We start from the raw sequence: 20,551 nt of genomic DNA on the forward strand, positions 1-20,551 counted from the left end.
GGGCTGTGCTGGGTCTCCTGCTTGGCTGGTGTCAGGGTGGGGGAAGGTCCCCCAAAAGAAGAGGCCTTTTGGGGGGTTACTGTTCTCCTCTGTTGGAGGGGAAAACAGAGGAAGGGACGCTGAAGCAGTTCTTGAAGTTTGACTGTTGGGTTTAAGGCTATGGGGTGTAATTGGCTTGAGCCAAGAGGTGGCTCATCCTGGTCCCTCCAGGAGCTGGGGGATGTCTGTGGCTTGGTGGCTGGCTGCTGTGTTGGGGTAAAGAGCTGATGCTGCTGGTATCTAACCTTGGTTCCTGGGGCAGGAAATAGGGAGAAAGGATTAAAAAAAAAAAAAACAAACCCCAAACCCTTGAACTTGGAAAGATGAAGTAAGGAGAGTTCTTGGAGGCTGGTCTGAGCCCCAGGTGTTGGCTGTAAGCCTGGAGGGGAGGTGAAGATGTACCACCTGTGGGTGTTTATGCCCAGCCTGGCTTTGGGGGGCCCTTGGTGGTGTCTGGCTGCTCTGAAAACACCACTGCTTCTGCTGGGTGGAAGCCTTGCTTTTTCTGACAAAAACTGTCTGAAGGCCTGCTCTCAGTCTTATTTGTGGGTATGTCTGTGGTTCTCTCACTAGAAGAATTTTAGAAATGGTTTTACCTGTCCCTATTTAATGTTTTTCACCTGGAAGTCCTTACTAGTAGCTGGGTTTCCAGCAGAACTCTTTGCCTAGTTGAACTTGGTCACTTAGTGCCACTGTATGTGACCTTGTGTCTTTCCTAGTGGGGGGACCCTTGTATAGGAAGCCAAGCTGAGCTGTGTGGTGGGGTGAGAGGGTAGGCTTGGATGTGGCTACTCGTCCTTAAATCAGATCTTAAGCTGATCCTTTTGGAGGCAAAAGGCCTTGCCAGGCTTGGGCTCTGTGTCCAAGTAAAACTAAAAGCCCTGGGACCAGACCAGGAGGAAGGTGGTGTTACTATAACAATGAGAAGTGGTGTGTCCAGCTCCCTCCTGGGATTACAGCAGCAGCTGTAAATTTTGTAGCCTGGTATTAAGTGGTAGTTTGTGCTTGCATTTATTTCAGTGGCTCAGCTGCAGTGTGTGAGGATCCTGCTGAGCCCTGCTTAGGGCAGGGGGACCCCCAGCATCTCCTTGTGCTGGGGAGGTGGGGGAGAAAATGTGTGGCATAAGCTATTGGTGGGAGTAGGGGACCCCTCTGTGGATGGGGGTGGATGTTGCTGGTGTGGTTGTGACCTGACCCTGCTCTGTTCTGAACCCCAAAAGCACGTAAAGGCTTTCGGCTGGCACTTCTCTCAAACCTGCCAAGATGCCAGTTGTGAATGAGCACAGTGAGCGGATGAGGAAGTTCAAGAACAAGGGCAAGGATGCAGCTGTAAGTACCCACCTCCACCACCCGCCTGTGCCATCCTCTTTGGACGATGGCAGAGCCCACAGTGGCTTTGCCTGTTGGCAGGAGCTGACGTGAAGGCTTCTGAAGGGCAATTGTCCCCAAATCTACCTGTACGGGGTAGCAAATGGGGGTGGGAGGGTGGCTCTGCCAGCAGGGATGGTCACTTAGCTTTTGAGAGGTGGTGAGGAGTGTGGTGGCACAGGCAAGGGGGACGTGAGTTTTGGGTGGGTGACTCTGAGCTGCACCAGTGAATGTGCTGGGGAAGGGAGATGGTTCAGCCCCAGCCCGCTGAGCTCTCAGCAGCAGTTATCCCTGCGGAGAGGAGGCTGGTATGGGATGTCAGACCATGGGATCTGTCAGCTTGCTTTAAACCAGTGGAGGAGATGAGGGTTTGCCTTTCAGGTTCAGCAAATCTACTTTTAAAAACACCCACTGGTTGCTGGTTCATCCAGCAGCCCATGTCCTTGGGAGGCACAAAGTGAGAGGCTTTACTCTGTCCCATCTCCTACACAACCCTCCAGGCCATAGCAAAGGAGCTGCAGGAGAGCAGTTGCTGGCTCTCTGCACTCCTCATGTAGGGAACTTGGGGCAGAGGGTTACACAGCTGAGCAGAGATGAGCTCCTCGGGGGAATGGGGTGATGCAGACACCGGTGGGATGGTGTCCTTCTCCTCCCCTCCAGGCCCTGCGGAGGCAGAGAGTGGAGGTGAACATTGAGCTGCGAAAGGCCAAGAAGGATGAGCAGATCCTCAAGCGCAGAAGTATTTCATTCAGTTTAATGGATGAGAATATCTCTCCAGTAGAAGACAAAAGAAATGAGGTGAGTGCTGGGTGCTCTGCACCTGGGCAGGATCAGTGCTGCAGCCTGTGCAGTTGGTATCATCTACTTGGACCACTACCAAGTCTGGCTCGGGTGACCTGGGTTAAATAGCCAGTGCCATTCCTGATCACCATGCCCAGTGCTGGGGAGTGTTTTAGACTGCCTAGACTTTTTCAGCGTTGCTTTGCATGGAGATGATGTCCCATGTGGCTTCCCTCGATGGCAGGTAGAACTGGCTGGTGCTGCAGCTAGCTGGGAGCTGGCAAAGCTCCTTGTCTGGCTCCCTGTGCAGCGAGGGGTAATTACTGAGTTTGTAGGCCCATTACGGTGTGTCAGTGACTCTTTCTGTGCTTGATTATAAGGATTAGTTGCCTCGAAGGCTTTTGTGGATTCTCTTCCTCTGCCTCATCTCGAAACTGCATTGCATAAAGAATAGACATTGCTTAGATATGAAGTGGTGACTGACTCGGGTCTAGACAGCTGATTGACTGCAGAGATTAAACTGGAGGGAGTCCTGGCTTGCCATCTGACTCTGAATCATTCCCTGTGACACAGATTATTCAGCTGTCCTTGGAGGAAATCGCTGAAGCTGTGAATGGGAGCAACACTGAGCTGCAGCTGCAGGCTACGCAGGCCACCAGGTATGCTGCCCGGCTGCTCTGCGCTGGGAGGGAGGTGGCTGATGGAGCTGTGGTGGGTCCTGTTGGCAGAAGGCATTTCTTCCTGTTAGAAGAGCTCTCTGAAGAGCTGATGAAGGGGGAAGGAGCCTGGTAACCTGAACTGCCCTGAGGAACCTCAGCTGGTGCCTGTTTTGTGCCCTGGATGCCTTGCTTGGCTCTGCTGTGGTCCTGGGCAGTGCTTGTGGCAGGGACCTGTGTGGTTGTTGGACCTAACCAAGGGTTTGGCTGTGGCCCCTGGAGCTGCCCCCCACTCACTGTCCCTGTGCTGGGGCAGGGATCGTGTTGGTTCCTACAAGAAATCAAGTGCCAAAGGCTTGGGCAGGACAAGGGCTGGGGAGCCTGGCTCTGTAAGGGTCAAAGCTGAGCAAGGTTGTCCCCAGCTGGGGGTGGGTAGGAGGGATCACAGGGTGCCATCACCCAGCTGGCAGCAGGGATGTCTCCTGGGGGTCCAGGAGAGGCTGCATTGCTGCTGGTGCTTCCTTGGCTGGCTTGACCTGCCACATCAGTGCTCTGCCCCCATGCTGGGGGACCAGCACTGTTCCCGATGGCTGTGAGGGTGTCTGCTCGTGGTGAGCAGATCATAAGCTTTCCTCCCAAGATGTTAACTGGGGGCTGGCCAGAGCAGACCCTTCCTGAAGGCGCATGTCATGACTAACTCCCTAATCTGCTGTGCAGCACAGAGCTGGCTGCCTGCCTGCCCAAACCAAGCCTGCCTGCACCCAGGGTGCCCTGACAGCCCACCGAGCCATGGTGGGGTACCAGTGGCAGCACTAATGCAGCTCTGAGCTGTGGGTTCACACCTCCCTGCTACCCTCTGCCAGCACTTGTGAACTGGGCTGGAAAGCAGATCTGGCTGAAAGCATTTTTTTTTCTGGCTTTCTTTGACTTGATCAATGCCCTGATCCCATCTCCCTGGCAGCTCCACATGATTCTGTGCTGGTGTGAGGCAGAACAGCAGCAGGGAGTTGCTGATTCTGGTTTTCAGCTGGAAAAGCAGTCTGTGGAAAATCATTTAAAATGTGAGCTCTGGTCTGTGTGGGGCTGGCCAGTGCTCCTGGGCTGGGGAGCAGCAGAGGCAGGCTTGCAGGCTGTAAGAGAACAAATTGCAGGTATTGATTTTTTTTTTCACTGTCTCAAACCCCTGCAAGGTGGGGAGCACGGAATAATGCTGTCATGGTCCCAAAAGGATGTGTGAAGTATTGCACTCTAACACACACTGCTGTTGCTTCAGCATCTTAGATGTGTCTCCTGCAGAAGCCTCTATGGCAACTCCTCTGCCAGAGGGTTTGGTGACATGGGATGCTGAACAAGCATCTCTTAACAGGGGCTGCTTCCCTCGCAGGCCACACGCAGCCTTGTACGTGGCCGCAGGATTATGGTCTGTCACGGCACCACATGGCTTCTCATGGCAGGCTGTGCGCTCTCCTCTCTTGCAGAAGAATGCTGTCCAGGCAGAAGGACCCTCCTATCAATCAGATCATCGAGCTGGGGATCATCCCCAGGCTGGTTGAATTCCTGACCCATGCTGACAATGCTCCTTTGCAGTTCGAAGCAGCCTGGGCACTGACTAACATTGCCTCTGGCACCTCTGACCACACCAGGGCGGTGGTGGAAGGAGGTGCCATCCCAGCCTTCATCTCCCTCCTGTCCTCCCCGCACATGCACATCAGCGAGCAGGCTGTGTGGGCACTGGGCAATGTCGCAGGTAAGCAGAGGTCTCCAGGACTGGGCTTAGGGATGTGCAGAGGGGTCACTGCCCAAGCCAGTGCTGGGGAGCTAAAAATATTGGTGCTCCTCAAGATAGCCATGTCTCCCTGCAGCTTTGTCTCCAAGATGCTGCCCCTATTGAAACCCTTAGCCCTTCAGTCCCTTCATGTGGCCTGGCAGCCTTTGAGACCCCGTGTTGGTTCTGCAAGAGGATTTTGGCCAAAGCCAAGTGCAAGACTCCATCCTGCTGGGATGGTCTAACCCACTAGTATTGTTGGTAGGGAGAACAGAATGGGTCATGTCTGGTTAGCCTGCCACAAGCTAGCCATGATGGCACTCCAGTCTACCTGGAAAATCCTCCCCACCTGAAAATATTTAATGGTGTGTGGCTGGTGAGTGAGCCCAGATACCCAGCCCTGGCCTGTGCCTGCAGGTCTGATTGCTATTTGATGTTGACTGTCTTGTGACTTGGGCAGATGCAATAAACAACCCTTTTTCATCTCTACAGGTGATGGTCCTCTGTACAGGGATGCTCTTATCAATTGCAATGTGATTCCTCCCTTGCTGGCTCTGGTGTCACCTGTGACTCCAGTAAATAACCTTCATTTTCTTGACTTAACAGCTCTTAATCACTTGGGTAATGGGTGAATGGTGGTCTATCATCTGCCTTATAAACCACAAGCTGTTTGTATAATTGAATGAGACCCTGTCCTAACTGCTTTTAATGACCCTGCCTCTCAGCTATATACAAAGCCGGGGATGCCAAGCAGACAGTCTTCGAGTCAATGTGATGTCTTCTAGTCTTAGCTTTCCTATCCAGCTTTGGCCACCTCAAGCTGGGAATAAGATGAAACTGGTGCAAGGTAGACTTGCATATGCATGTGGAAGGGCTGAACTTGCCCTTCAAGCTTCTTCCTGCTGCTTTTTGGGTAGCTCTAAACTGTTGGGTTTGTGGCTTATCTCTGCCCTTCTGCAATGTTGCCTGCCCCACTGCTTTCTTGGTCTCTGGGGGAGAAGGACCTTCTCAGAGAAGCATAAGGTGGACTGAGAAGCTCTCAGGCTGTAACAGCAGTACCAATGCCTCCAGATTTCCCACCCCTGGGTGCGGTGGAAGCTGTAGCCTTTAGGCATAACTAGGGCCTTTCAGGCTAGCATTAAGAAAACACCCTCTAGGCCTTCTGTGAGTTTACATTGCAAGATGTTTTTAAAAATAATCAACTTTTCTCACTGCTCTGTTCCTAGCCCAGCTCACCCTTGCCTCCTCTTAGGGAGCCATGTGGAAGAAACATGACAAAGCACCAGTTCATATATACACACACGCCTTGGTAGCTGCAATGCTTTCGATGTAGCTCCACTGCTCTCCTGGGAGCATCCTTATTGGGATGAACTGTCTGAATGATGCAACTTAATCAAATCCTTGAGGGGCCCTACTCTAGAACAATGAGCTGCTAATATTTAATAATGCTAGTATTAAAAAACAAATTCCTGATTGTGTCTGAAGAATGCTCTGTAACTTGTCCCAGGGACCCAGCAAGTAAGCTGTTTGGCACCTTTTTTTAGTCATAGTAGCTTGTCACACCACTAGAGCTGAAGTTATTGGAACTTAGTATTGGGGAGGGAGGGAGGGGGTGAATCTACTGTTTTAGTCACCTGTTTTGTGTCCCTTCAGCTTCTGGCTACTGGATAACATCTCTGAGCTGTAGGGACCAGGGTGCTACCTCTTCCTCACTTGTTACTGCAGTGAGAGTCTTACAGCTCCCTTGTGTTTCAGGTTGGATTCCTGAGGAACATCACATGGACACTGTCAAACCTCTGTAGGAACAAGAACCCCTACCCTTGCCTGGATGCGGTGAAGAAGATGCTGCCAGTCCTCACCTGCCTCATGGAACATGAGGACAAGGAAATAATTTCTGACTCCTGCTGGGCTGTTTCCTATCTGACAGATGGCTCCAACGATCGCATCCAAATTGTGGTGGATACAGGGATTCTCCCAAGGCTAGTGGGACTCATGGCCAGCCCAGAATTGATTGTTATGGTAAGAAACAATCAGCAATCTCCAGCCTCTGGTCCCTTCATGGAGGAACATCTGAAGAGAGGGAAGGCATGTGTCTGTACTATAAGTGGCTAGTGTGGTCTGCTGTCTCCTCAGATGGCAGTACTACTTGGTTGTTGGTCAAGCCACAGCTCTGTTCCAGCTTGCTGTGGCTGGCAGACTGGATGGAGACTGTAAAGCAGCTTAGAGCAAAATAGGAGGACAATAGATCTGTAAATACAACAGTAATCACCCACAATGCTTTCCTTATTTGAAGGATCAAGCACTTAGTGAGGGATCTCACTGGACTTTCTGGCATGTATCCCTTGAGGTAAGGATTCTCCTCATCTCCTTTTAATCTCTGTCTAGACTCCAGCTCTCCGTGCCATTGGGAATGTAGTCACAGGGACTGATGAGCAGACCCAGGCAGCTATTGATGCTGGTGTCTTGGCTGTCCTGCCCAGTCTCCTGCGACATGCAAAGCCAACTATACAGAAGGAAGCCGCGTGGACACTCAGTAACATTGCAGCAGGTCCTTGCCGGCAGATCCAGCAACTCATCACCTGTGGGTTATTGCCACCTCTGGTGGAGCTGCTCGATAAGGTAAGGGATGGGTGCGGAGCTGCATGTCCAGCTGCTGCAGAAGCAATGCTGAGGTTCGTGAGGTCCATGATGCCTCGTTTGTGAAGCACTTGGCGTGTGCCCACCTGAGCAATCTGCTTCAAGGCTGTTGAGAGCCTGGGCACTCAGACTTGTGAGTACGCCTGTGTGAAAGCATGGCTTGGAGCTGTTCTTGTAGCTCTGCTAGGTGTCCACCCATCACTCAGTGCTGGGAAAGGTGGGTCAGCCCAAGCTGAATAAAAGGGAAATAGCTATCCTCACCTCACACTGATCTCAGAGGGATGCTAAAGCTTGGGAGTGCCTTCACTGTGCTGCTCTTCCAGGGGGACTTCAAAGCTCAGAAGGAGGCTGTGTGGGCAGTGGCCAACTTCACGACAGGAGGTACTGTGGAGCAGGTGGTGGAGCTGGTCCAGTCTGGGGTCCTCAAACCTCTGCTCAACCTGCTCTTGGCCAAAGACAGCAAAACTATCCTGGTCATCCTGGATACCATTTCAAATCTCTTCCTGGTAAGATCTCCCATCTCTTGGCATTCCTTCTCCAAAAGAGCAGCAAGGTGTGAGCTGAATGCTTACATTGTGTGGTTAGAACAGCAGCTGCTGATCTTGCAGGAGTAAGAGGTAGACTTCATGTTGTCTAACTTGTTCTTGAACACTCTTGGGTTGTCCAAAGGGCCTGACAAGATTAAGTTCCCAAAGTGTTTGTCTTCCCCTTTTGTGACTTTAGTCTCCTTCTGGAAAGGAAAAGAGGTTATGTGTTAAGCCCTGAGCTGGACAGAGGTGAAGGTCTTGCAGAAATGCAGCTGCAGAGAAATCAAGTGGTCCTGGGGGCATCTCAGCTTGGCTCCCTGCCAGCTGATGTATATGTGCCTCTCGCTTGAAAGCCTGTTTCTTGTAGCACCTTTGAACCAGTGAAATGGCTTTTGCAAATGAAATTCTGGGTGGCAGGTCACACCTGCTCCTTCTCAGTGTGTGGATGTGACTGAGTAGGGTTTGGCTAACTTGTTTGGTTGGCAGTCAAGCCACTGTGCAGTAATCCCAGCAGGGACTGATGTTTCATATACATAGTAGTCATATCCCTGGGATCAGGTAGGGACTGTGGTCCTTTGACTTGTAGATCAGGGTCTTACAGTAAAGACCTTCTCAGACCTGTTACTGATGTAAGGTTGTATTTTCCTGCTTGGTTATCTGATGGTACAGGCAGCTGAGAAGCTGGGAGAGACAGAAAAGTTGTGTCTGCTGGTGGAAGAGTTTGATGGTCTGGAGAAAATTGAAGCCTTGCAGACTCATGAAAACAACATGGTCTACCAAGCTGCACTGAATATCATAGAGAAATACTTTTCTGGTGAGGTATGTGAGCTCTTGCTGTTTCTCCTCTGCAAACATGAAGCTATTACACACTGGAATGAAGCACAGACTTTAAGGGTGCTGAAACAGGCTATTGGAAGGAGACCTCTACATGACTAGAGTAGTCCCTGTAGCTTGTTCCAGTTGCTTTTAAAGGTCTGTAAAAGCTCTGAGTTGTCAGCTGATGAGTTGCACAACAGATATGGATGCCTTGATAGCATCTTGCTGCTGGAATTTAAACTGGCATCAGCTGGAGTTACTGCAGTTGCTGATATGAATACCAAATGTGGAGAAGTTTCCTCCTTTGGAGCTGAGCTAGCTTGTCACTATGAATGGAAGCCTCCTACTCAGCTGATAACCGTGCTCAGGTTGCATTTGGATTACTTGACCCTTCTCATGCTAATGAACTTATGGAAAAAGAGGATAGGACACCAGCTAGCAGTTGCAAGAGTCCCATGACTGTCACAGATGCCATGCTTGGTCCTAGCCTTAGTCTCACAGATGAGGAAACATCAGGGAAGAGGCTTAGCAGTTTGGCAGGTCTTGGAGCCGCGGCTCAGTCTAGATGTGAACTGCAGCAGCAGGGAGCAAATGTCTGTTGTAGTCCTTTGCCCAGAACAGGGTCTGTAGGATGTCCCTGCGAAAGGGTGTGGAGGATGCTCTCCTACACACCGGCACCTGCCTGAGGGGCTGGATGCCAGGGGGAATATCTCTCCAAAGCAGTCCTGGCTTGTTGCTGTTCCAAGCAGGCTATTTAATTGGAGTGAGTTCTGCCACTCCAGCCGCTCTTTTCTTCTACCTCTGGTGTCTGAGCCTGTAATCTTGGCTGCTTTTTGTGTGCGAGATGCAGGGATGCTGCAAAGTGTGCTGTAAAGGACAAGAGGATCTGATCTGGTCTCCAAGGGTCCTGTTAGAGTCAAGCTGATCTTAACAGCTTGTTACAGCAGCAGAGTTTTTTTAAAACAAGAATAAAATGGTAAGCTGCTGTAAAAAAAGCTTCAGGCAAATGCTAGTGCAAAAAGCTTAGGTTTATTAAGATGCAGAATGTTTAACTGATGGCTATCAACCTCCTCCTAGGAAAATCCAGATCTGCAGCCTGGGACTGGCCAAGATGGACTATATGATTTCTCAGTGGAGAAGCAAGACTTCAACTTCTGAAGATGAAGCACTACACAGCTCTGGTGGGTGGAGGTGTCTTGGTAGAGCTCAGACATCTAAACCAAGAGGAGCAAACATGCTGAGTCTTTTTACTTTTGAAACTTGTCAATAAATTGCACTTCTGGCTTTGTAATTCTTGCCTTTTTTTTTTCCCCCTTATAAGCTGCTGTTGCAAATAGTATAGACTTTTTTCCATAGTGTCTTAAGGCCCTGCAGAAGTGTTTTGGAGTCCTGGCCATGTTTTCTGGGTGGAAAGCACAGCCAGAAACTCCCTAACTGCATTAAGCTGCTGGAGAGCAGGGTGTTACCACCAAATTCAGTTGGTCTTGGTGCTTGTGCTGAAACTTCTAGGCTTGACTTGGAGTGGCTGAAGCAGCTCTGAAAAGCTATTCAGAAGGTGTTTCCACCCTTCTGCAGGTGAAACCACTTCTGTGAGAGGACATCCTTCTAGCAGAGAAGGATAATTGGCCAGGGGAAGGTGGGTCACTGTCACCCCTATGTGTGCTGCTCCACTCCCTGTGGAATTATTGGGGTCTGGACACAGGAGCTGCTGAACAAATGCTGGTTCTTTAGCAGGAAGGCTGTGTCGGAGGCAACTATTGCAGTAGGAGAAAGAAACTCGCTTCCCACTGCAGCTTCCCAGATGCTATCCACTAGCCTGGAGCCCATTGATCTAGAGCTGCCCTTTAATATTGAGGACCTGTATTTCAGGTTTCCATGGCATGTCAGTCACTGCCCCTTGCTGAGAGGAGTCCTCCCTCTCCAAGCCCTCCAACTTTGGCCTCTATCTGCAGGCTGAACTGAAGGCAAGGATGGAGTTGATGTGGCTCTTGAGTCCAGCTTGCAGCAAGCTCCGGTGCCCTGCATCCATCCCTGCAGCTATATGCACCGCTCTGCTAGCAGATGCGTTGCACAAATGTTATGTGTTGCAGGTTCACAACAAGCTGCTGGATACTGCTCCATCTTTGTAGTGCTGATGGATTGTGGAAGGTTCTGCTTAGTACCTTTCAGTCCCCAGAGTTTGAAGCTATCTCAGGGGCTTTGCTCAACACAAGATGGGGGTGGCAGCTTCCTTCTCCTTGCTCTGGGGGGGGGTTGACTCTTCAAAATGACCCTGGCTGGGTTCAGGGCTTTGCTTCCTCAGATGCAGTGGGAGGTGATGTGACAGGTAACTTAATCTGAAGGGAAAACCTCTCCAGGAAGCAGAACTTCTTCCTCCACCCTGGATCTTTTCATCAGAGGATTTATGCATTTCTCCTCCAGGCCACCTAGGAAAAAGGGAGTTGGTAGTTAAAGCCTGGTTGCGTTCTGTGCCCTGTAAGGAGGGGTGCAGCCCTGATGGTGTGTGCCAGAGCTGGGTATCGCTTATTTAATACTAAAATGCTGGAACTGATGAATCGCAAAGTGCTGCTTGGTTTTTATTTCTTGGATCCAAAACTATGTACTTAAAACTGCAATAAAGCAATGCCCGAACATGCAACTGAAACAAGTGCCTGTGAAAATCTTTTACTTGTGCCCATGGGTTAACACAAAGGGCTCTGGCTCAGCTGTGTGTGCTTTCCTGTAGCATGCTGCTGCTGACAAGGCTGATATGGCATCTGGAAATGGTCAGATTTCACCAGGTAAAACGAATCTGAGGCAGGTGCTTCCTCAGTGTAAATGGAGACGCAGACCGGAGCTGGGGTCCGTGCGGCCGCCCTGACTTTGGATCGTGGTCCAGCACTGGGCATCCCACGTGGCTTTTCCTACAGTTGAGCAGGGCTGTCCCTTACGGGTGCTTGGGCACCAGGGTTGCTGTTTGCTGATGCTCTGCTGACTAAAAGCAAGCTAAAAAGAAAAAGGGCAGAGCTATTTGACTTTTTTCCCGCTCTCCTGCATGTGCTGGACATAAGCCTGCGGTAGATGGTGTTACGCAGAGCCCTGGGACCAAGGACCAAAGCTGCTCGCTTCCACTCTCGCATCCTTAAGGTGCAATAAAATAGTGTCCCTGTAGCCCTGAATGCAACGGAGGGAAAAACATGCCCCTTTTCTTAAGAGTATAGGTATGTGCTTACCGTCCTGCGCCGCAGGGCAAGCAAAGCGGAGGAGGTGTTTGGGGCGGCACCGCCGCTGTCATCCCACGGCGGCCAGAGAACCGGGACCGATGCCCGCTGGAACGGCGAGGCCGCTGGGCTGTACCTGCCTGTTGCTGCGTCCTGGGCGTGTGAGAGACCTACAGGCGTCTGCTTGCCTGGTTAATTGGAGCTGCTCTCCTCTGATCACTGCTGGCCCTGGCTCTCCTGCCCGGGGCGCAGGCAGCAGCCGCCGAGGCAATTTTGGCTTCGGTGCTTTGCTCCGGGGGATTGGAGCCACCCACTACTCCTGGTGGGATGGGATGGGGCATCTGTGGGGACCAGCGAGGGGGAGATGCTGCTGTGCTGCTTCCCCAGGGCAGCTCAACCTCCCTCTAGAGATGCACAAAAAAGGTAGTTTTTCTAATTAAACATCCTGCATCCTAACCCCAGAGGAGCACGGTGATGGCTGCTCGGTCCCCACGTTGCTGGAGAGCTGGAAAAGGTGCTGCCAGTGCCAGCGGTGGCCTGTTTGCCCCAAATTAGGACCCAATTAATTTATGCATATGAAGCAGGGTCTCTTCTAAAGCACTTTTATGCCTAATTGTTCGTTTCCTACCACCACGGGTGCACCCCGCAGCCTCCTCAGCACCGTGCAGACTTGTTACCTGGGTCTGGCTTTGCAGAAGGGGGTTTCTGTGGCTGTCCCTGAGGCTGCAAACCCAGAGCCCGTGGGTGCCAGTTTGGGGAGCTACGTGAGCCAAAAACTGATGGTTGGTGAGAAGGAAGAGGAGGTGGGAGAGATAGATGGCTTTGGGCACGTTCGGCTGGGCAGGAGGCAGGGGTCTGCCTGGGATGGGCAGCATCCCGGTGTGGGGACCAAGCCAGGTTAGTGCTGCAGGGCAGGGGAAGGCTGGGGAGGGGGATTTTAAGGAAGAATTTGGATGGTGAAAAGCACCACCTGAGCTTCCAGGTCTGCTGCTGCACCTGATGCTTGGCCATAAATCCTTGAGGCTTTCCCCTCTTTTCCATTGCTATTTTGCTTTCTCCCTGGAAATTACGGGGAAAGGCTTTTTCCTCCTCTTGCCCCTGGGAAGGGGGTGGGGAGAGCAAAGAAATAAAAGCCAGGTATTTAGTACTTGTGCCGGGCCGCGGGTACCCTCGGCATGCACCGGAGCAGACAGCCCAGCCCAGCCTCAGCTGCTCGGCGTGAAGCAAGGCTGGCCCCAAGGTTCGCCTCCATATGGGGAGCCGGGATGATGCTCGTGCCTCTGGAGGGGTTCTGGATTTAGGGATTCTTCCATTGAATATCATTTCATTTCTGGTGGGAGTGGGAGGGCTGGTTTATGGGATACTTTGAGGGTTTTTTTGGCAGTTCATAAATCAATAGCTGGGGTTGGGTCATGAGAAGGATGGAGGGATGGGGCACGGTGGAGCTGGCGGGCAGCAGCACCTGAAGTTGTGGCCGTTATCCTGCAAGGTGGGGGACATGGGGACCATCCAGAGCGGGGCCTGGGGACTGCGCCGGTGGTCCCAGCTGCCCAGGGCTGTGGGCGTTGATGCGCACGCATTCATACCCCTTCCCTGCCACCGCCAGGTCACCCCATGCCATCTTCCATGGCACCCCTCTTCACCCTCCATGCCACCCTGAGTGCCACGTCACCCCACGCGCTCCTATACACCCACCACGCCACCCCGAAGTACCCCCACGCACCTCTATCACCCTCCATGCCACTCCAACGACACCCTGCATGTTGCCCCCCCCCATGCACCCCTAAATACCCTCCGTGCCACAGCTATGTCACCCCTATGCCACCTTCCATGCCAGCCCTGTACGCCCCCCCCCGTGCACCCCTGGGACCGCTGATACACCCTCCATTCCACCCCCAGGCCCCCTTATTCACCCTCCATGCCACCCCCGTGCCCCCCCATTCACCCTCTGTCACCCCCCTCCGCCATGTCACCCCAACCCCCTCCCCCCCCCCGCCTCCAGGGGGCGCTACACCCCCCAAAGCGTGATCCTCCTGCGCATGCGTCCCACCCACCCTCCGACCTTCCCATGATGGCGGCTCGGTGTAGCCGCGCCGCGCCGCGCGCTGACGTCACCACCCTCCCGGCGTACGCTGGGCGGGGGGTGTGGGCGTGGCCAGCGCGCTTCTCCGCGGCCGGGCCGGGCCGGGCGGGCGCGTCGGTCTGTGGCGGCGGCGGTGGCGACGACGACGGTGACTGAGGCGAGCGGCGGAACGGGGAGGCCGGAGATTAACGGCATCGAAACGAACGGGCTGGTCCGCATGGGGAGGTCGGTGCTTAGGGCTGCCGGTTGATCTCGGCGTTGCCGCCGTTTCCCGGCGCGATGTCGAATCCCGGTACACGCCGGAACGGTTCCAGCATCAAGATCCGCCTCACAGGTAACGGGGCGGCGGCGACGTTGGGTGTATCCGTGGGCCCCCCCCCACCTCTCCTGGGGCCCGGTCTCCCCTCCCCTCACGCCGTCAGGCCGGGGAGGGGGCGGCAGCCCCCTCCCCGGCCTGACGGCGTGAGGGGAGGGGAGACCGGGCCCAAGGCGGAGGGGGGGGGAGGCCGCGACCGACCTCCGATCGTTACTTAACTTTTATCCGCCGGTTTTGTGGGTTTTTTTCAGTCCCGCTTCCACCTCCGTGGCCCGGTGGAGCCTTTCTTAATTCTTACTTATTTATATTTTTTTCTCTCCCCCCCCCCCCCCCCCCCAAGTGTGAACTCCACCAGCTGCTTTGGCCCTCTTGGGCTGACATAAATTTGGGGGGGGGGGGGGCTTTTTGAGGAGGGGGTGTCCCTGTCCCCCCCTCTCCTTCCAGCAGGCCGGGGCACCCTGTCCCTTCTGGGGTCTCTTCTGCACCTTCCCCCATGGGGGGGGTCCCTGTGACACACACACATCCGCCCCCCCCAGCACCATGCCCCTTCCTGGGGTCTCTTCTGCACCTTCCCCGTGGGGGGTGATCCTTGTGTCCCCCCCTTCCAGCAAGCCAGAGCACCTCGCCCCTTCCTGGGGTCTTTTCTGCACCTTCCACTTTGGGGGGGGGGGTCCCTGTGTAAACCCCCACCCACCCCATTCCAGCAAGCCAGGCCACCCTGCCCCTTCCTGGGGTCTCCTCAACACCCCTTCCCCAGGAGGGTTTCCAGGGCCACCTCTCCCACAGACTGGCTTTCAGCGAAGCCTTTCGTAATTTGCCTTGCTTCGCTTTAGTTAATAAACCCCCCCAGCCTCCCATGTACCACAGACGACTCGGTTGCTAATGGCAAAACGTGCATTTAGTTGCTTTTTTAGTGTTTTGGGTTTTTTTTTTTTTTTTTTCCTCCTTCCTTGCAACTTGGTCTCGCCTGGCAAATCGTGCATTCAACTTTTGAAGTTCCTTCCCCGAGCGAGAGGTGACACCAGAAGCGGTGCGCGTTGTGCCTCCTTACGAGGCCTCTGCGAGGGTGTACGTGTGGATAAGCCAACTTATGCTGCACCCTCAAAGATCTGGCTTAAGTCTTCTGGAAGCTGCTCCGGTCGATGCCGAGACTGCTTCTTTAATGGGAAGAGACACAGTTTCTGCTTCTTGAGACTGCTGTGTGAATTATTAATAAATAAGGTCCAGTCCAGCCTTTCAAAGGCAACAGGTGGATGCTTGAAGGTCTCTGGGGCTGAAGGAGCCACGGTGCTACTCCGAGTCACTGGCATTGATCTATATAGAGCTGTTTCTGTGGGTGCATAAAACATTGTCAAATAATCAGAAAACGGCCCTAGTTAAACTTCACTTACAGGTTAACTTGCTTCTGGCATACAACGCAATCAATCAGAATCAGCTCTTCAGAAAAAATCCTGGTTTTCTTTTAATCCTGTTTTTGATTCTGCACTGCTTGTGCTTTAGAGGACCAAAGTTTGTGAGGATAATGTAAATCTGAAAATCCTTTTCTTGGACGTGAGAAGGCTGAAAATATTTTTAGGTTGTATGGATGATGTTTGATCTGAAATTAGTTTTGTGGTGATGTATACTAAATGTCAACTCAGTCATTAATGTGGCTTATTTTTATGCAAGTCAGTCAATAAAAATGTTGTGAGTTAAGTAACTTACGCCGTGGTCATAGCCCTTATTCTGAGCTGGAGGATATAATTTAAATAACAGAGAGAAGCTGTTAGTTTTAATTTTAAAGGATGAACGCTGCATCAAAATGCTTTTTTACTTTTAGCATGCACTGTCTTCTCTCCTAGCTGAGAACATTTTCTGGAAGAGACTGAAGTTTCAGTTTATTGAGCAACTTCATGGATTTTTTTTTTTTCCCCTCTTCTTTTTTAACTATATTGAAGAAATATCCTGCTTGCTCAAACACATCTTCTGTTTTTACAAGCAGGAAACCTGGGTGGTGTGACAAAAATTGCTGTATTTCATCAAAAAATAAATTGCTTTGGGAGAGGTTTAGCTTTAGAATCATTAGGCAATGCTGTATTCCTGGCTTCACTGGAGACTAGTGTGCTGACTTACCTGTTTCAAATAGCTGTAGCTAGCGTGGCTTTGTTTCCTCATCTGTTTTGCTGTTGAGAGATTTGAGCAGATTTAAATCAAGACAGAGGACCTCTTCTGTTATGATTTACTACCTGCATTGTGTTTCCTATGATTAGAAACCATTTACATTTTGCACTACTGAAAATAGCTGTGTAAATACCACTTAGTCTGAAGATGCCTGTGAGCGTTACTTTGTAAATGGGAAGCAAATGGTGGTAGAATCTTTCATGCTTAAAGACACAATTTTTTTCTTGTATGCTGGAAAGGTATTTGTATTAGCAGCGTGTTGGGATTATTTTATTTACGTGAATATATCTAAAAGTTCTGCATCCTGTGATGATTATCAGAAATGATCTTCCAGCTTATACAGAATGGTGTCGCTCCTATTCTGATACAAATCGTAATGAACTAAAAAGGCAAATAACGCATCCTGTTTAAAAATACATTAAAAAGCCCAATATCAGCAAGTAAGTTGGATGGTGGGTTAAAATGACTTTGTGTCCGATGGATCTCAAACATGCTAATCTCTCGTCGTATCTCAGTTTCTCCAAAAGCCCATTCCTCTTATTTCCATTGGCGCTTTCACCACTGCTGGTGATGTAGGAGCTGGAGATATTCATGGCCTTGTCTCTTGCCGGTTGGAGCAGTTCTAGGCAAAGTAAGGTAAAACCTATTGTTAAGTCTAACACAGACTCTTTGTATCCGTACCGTCATCGGGGTAGTGCAACAGTGGTGGAATTGTCAAAACAGGGATGGAAATAATAAAGTGATATTGTGAGTACAGGTGCTCGAAAAGTCCGCTCGGGATCTGCTGGGTCAGGGAGGAACACAATCCACAGGCCAGGGGACCTTTGCAGAGCACGTGTCCCTTTTTTTACTGATGTACTTCTCTGAAACCTTTGTCTGCTGCTGCAGTTGCTGCTCCCTGGGGAAGTTCCAAAGGGTTCATCATCTCCAAGGCTTACACGCGTCTTGCTCATACTGTTATATCACCCAGAAGTACTCGTGAAAACTGCAGTCTCACTGTGCTCGGTATCGGAGATGTTCCTATTCCAGGTAGCTTGCAGGCGAAGGTTGCAGATGGAATTGGAAAGGCTGTGAAGAAGTGGACTAAACATGTAACTTTTCTACCAAAAAAAGCTGCAAGTTGTGTTCTGGCTTCATCGGTACTGGCTTTTTCAGCAGTGTCTCAGCTGAGGTGTTAAAAGCTGGCTGGCTTCTGGTACCATTGTGGAACTGAGAAAAGATTGGGAAGGAAAACACATTAGTTTAAACTTTATGGATCACTTCATAGATGGAGCAGGAAGGGGGAACAATCTCATGTATAAGGTCAGATGGCTGTGTCAAGGGCTGATGGCAAAACCAGTTTCTTTAACAGAAAAGCAGGAGTTGGTATAACAGGAGAATACAAATAATCGTCTCCAAGCATCTTGCTTAGCGAGGTTCAGAGTACTCAAGAGTATAAAAATGTTTTTCTCTTTGGCAGACGTGGCCTGGGAAGATGCTGGGCTGCTGGTGGTTGTTGTTGCAGTTTTGGAGGGAGGGTATAGGTGAGAGTCCTCCCAGGCGTGAGGGGGAGGAAAGTGCAGCGTTGGAAGCATGGGGAGGAGTGAGGAAGATGATGAGGAAGCGGGCGGTTTCTGTGAGGTGAGGGGAAGAGTCAGAGGGGATTTGTAGGTGACAAATTTGATTCCTGTAGGAAAGGTGGCAGTGCTTAGCAGTGGCAAAGAAAGGGAAAGAGGTGATGCAGACAAGTATCCTGAACGCCACTTTCAGTTCACTGTAGTCAGCACGGTTTAGGGAAGTCCCATCTACAAAACCTGACCACTTAGTAGCTGGTGAATGGGTGGCTTCGGGTCTTTTTGCAGATATGCATTTGTAATTTAAGGAATACATAAAAGAAGACAGCGACTTCAAGTAGAAAACAAAATACTACGTTACCTTAAGAGCAGTGTTCGCATAGGATTGTTACAAAGGCACAGGTTAAAATGTGTCACAAACGTCAGTATGTTTTGCTTCCCTTTGCTGCGTTGATCAATACATTGGTCATGAAAGTTAACTGACTGATCAATAGCAACACTAATATTGGTGACCTGGGCAGTTTTATGTCCAGTGTTCAGAAACAATGAATATCTGTGTAAGGATCTCTATATCAGACAGACATCGTAAATACTTCATAGGCTGTCTGTAGGTTTATGGTCATACATTAGAAAGACTACGGGTTGCAGGCTAAGAGCGCTGGAGCAAGAAGGCAGAAACGGCTGGCCGCTCAGCCCAGCCCGCCGTGGCATTTGGAATTTAACATTGAGCCGGTTTTGTGCAATGGGGGGAACACAGTGGGAAGTGGCAGTTTAGTAGCTCCAAATTTATTTTGCACGGTAATCTGGGAGTATGTCGAAATCTATGTCTCGTTATTTTCTTCTCATAAGGATTTTCTCTACTCCACGTCTTCTGGGAGCGGGTTGCCTGGTTGTGGTTCGAGCGCTGGGCTGGAACTCGACGCTGAGCTTTGCCGCAGATTTCCTGTGCGATGCTGAGCAAGGCGCTTAATGTCTCTCTGCCTCTCTTCCTCATTTGTGTTATGAAGTAGTAGCGTTTTCATGAAGGTAGATTTGTGGCTGTTCGGAGCCCCTTGGATAGGGATGGCAAAGAGGCTTGGGGCATATAACTATGGGGACTTTAACAAAAAAAAAAAAAAATCATGCTTTCATGGGGGGAAGTGGAGAGCACAGCCTTTGCAGGCGGCCAGCTGGCATCTTTGGGCTGCCAGAGTGGGAATCCAAAGAGCAATCTTTTCCTCTGGGCAGGCTATGGGTAGCGAGTCTCCTTTTTTGTTTCTCCCAGTAAGTCAAAGCTGTGCCAGAACCATTGTCCTAGTGGAAGTAAATTAAATCTCCAAAAGGAGTTTGTTTGAATATCTCCCTCAGGCAGGGAAAGTAGAAACAATAAGTACTTTATTCCTAACTTGAAACTTTCTTTTCTCAAATTGAATGTCTTCATATAAAGAAATGCAATTTGGGATGTGGTTGTGCAGTTACTTAATGATTTCTTCTTCTTTATTCCATACTACCCACCAGTCTAAGAACAGTTTTCTCATCTATTTCCTTAAACGGCTTTATCACATTTCTAAAATTTTGTAGCATCATACTTTCTCTTTGCGTTGCAAAATTAAGCATCAATTCTGGGTAACGAGCAGTGTTTCCAGTTTCTCAGCGAGGAAGTTGATTTTATACCGCCATGTTATATGTGCTGGGTAGCTGACCTCTTACTGACAGCAACTCAGAGACTGCTAAAACTGCCACTGTAAATACAGACAAACGAGACCCCTCGGTTGTTTCTGTAGCTGGCTGGAGGTGTGCTTGGTGGGTCACAGAATGAAGAAGTACTGTATGGAAATACCATCCGTGTGTGTGTTTTGGAGGTTTACCTGGATTGCTGCCCAACTTGAAGCAAGTCCAGTGGATGTGCTTAAAGTTGGATTAATCTGGTTACATTACTTGCTGCTATTTATGGTTCTAGACTTAACTACTCGCTCGTCTGCCTTGTTGGTTTGGGCCATGTTGGTTCAGGTAGCGCGATAAGGCAGAGTGGTTTGGAAAAGACGCGGTTAAATTGGTTGGTGTAGTATACTTGTGAAGTTTAGGTATGTACACAGCAGAGCAACTCATTTAAGACTTGAGTGAAGAGAATGTTAAAAAAAAAGGCTAGAAGAGACAGTTCCATCTGCCATCTTTTTCCCTAAATTAGGAATTGAATCTCTTTCGTTATGTTTTTCCATTATGATTCCTCTGGAAATGGTCAAAATATTACTGTGAAAAGGACCAAATTCTGGAATATCATTGAAAGCTTTTACCTGTATTAGCGCTTTGATATTTTTCATGAAAACTGATGCTGATTTATTCTCCCAGAGTGAAACAAGCTGTTTCTGAAAATGGTTTGTTCTTTCCTATAGCAGCAGTTGCAGGAGGAGAAAGGAGTTGGTGAGATCTTGAGTCTCAAGATACTTGTTGACAACCACCACGTCGTTCCTCCTGTTGTGGATCTGTTTAGTTTTTAGGGTACGTCTGTGTCGAGGTTTCACGTATAGTCCTCGATGCTCTTGCCAATGCCAGGATGCCTCCTCTTTTGACGGTGAGGACAGCACTACAGTTGATCGAGTTCCAGCTTTCTTTACCTTGATATCATCTCGCCTTCTTTAGCATGTACGTTGGAAAGCTTGAAGTTAAGCATG

General features: G+C 50.4%; 2 protein-coding genes across 5 annotated transcripts in view; both read left to right on the forward strand.

Annotated features, from left to right (window-relative positions):
- Positions 1 to 1,134: 1,134 nt before the first annotated feature.
- Positions 1,135 to 9,879, forward strand: KPNA7 (karyopherin subunit alpha 7). The gene is made up of 10 exons (XM_052773357.1): positions 1,135 to 1,368; positions 2,068 to 2,205; positions 2,761 to 2,846; positions 4,322 to 4,590; positions 5,101 to 5,183; positions 6,364 to 6,627; positions 6,994 to 7,227; positions 7,569 to 7,751; positions 8,442 to 8,591; positions 9,666 to 9,879. The coding sequence occupies exons 1-10, from the start codon at positions 1,303 to 1,305 to the stop codon at positions 9,744 to 9,746; spliced, it is 1,554 nt and encodes a 517-aa protein (XP_052629317.1). The 5' UTR covers positions 1,135 to 1,302; the 3' UTR covers positions 9,747 to 9,879.
- Positions 9,880 to 13,949: 4,070 nt separating this feature from the next.
- SMURF1 (SMAD specific E3 ubiquitin protein ligase 1) overlaps positions 13,950 to 20,551 on the forward strand; it is a 47,554-nt gene continuing 40,952 nt past the window's right edge. For all 4 annotated transcript variants that reach the window (XM_052772644.1, XM_052772645.1, XM_052772646.1 and 1 more), the window contains exon 1: positions 13,950 to 14,205. In XM_052772644.1, coding sequence (XP_052628604.1) covers positions 14,151 to 14,205 — 55 coding nt within the window. In that variant the 5' untranslated portion in view covers positions 13,950 to 14,150. The remainder of the gene's footprint in view (positions 14,206 to 20,551) is intronic.

Source organism: Harpia harpyja, chromosome 21 (genome assembly GCF_026419915.1).
Source record: "Harpia harpyja isolate bHarHar1 chromosome 21, bHarHar1 primary haplotype, whole genome shotgun sequence".
NCBI classification, from domain to species: Eukaryota; Metazoa; Chordata; class Aves; order Accipitriformes; family Accipitridae; genus Harpia; species Harpia harpyja.

Bases quoted from the DNA above. Each gene is read 5' to 3' on its own strand.
- KPNA7 (XM_052773357.1), top strand. From the start codon at position 1,303: ATGCCAGTTGTGAATGAGCACAGTGAGCGGATGAGGAAGTTCAAGAAC. The intron at 2,847-4,321 runs GTATGCTGCCCG...CCTCTCTTGCAG, and splicing joins CAGGCTACGCAGGCCACCAG to AAGAATGCTGTCCAGGCAGA. The intron at 7,228-7,568 runs GTAAGGGATGGG...CTGCTCTTCCAG, and splicing joins TGGTGGAGCTGCTCGATAAG to GGGGACTTCAAAGCTCAGAA.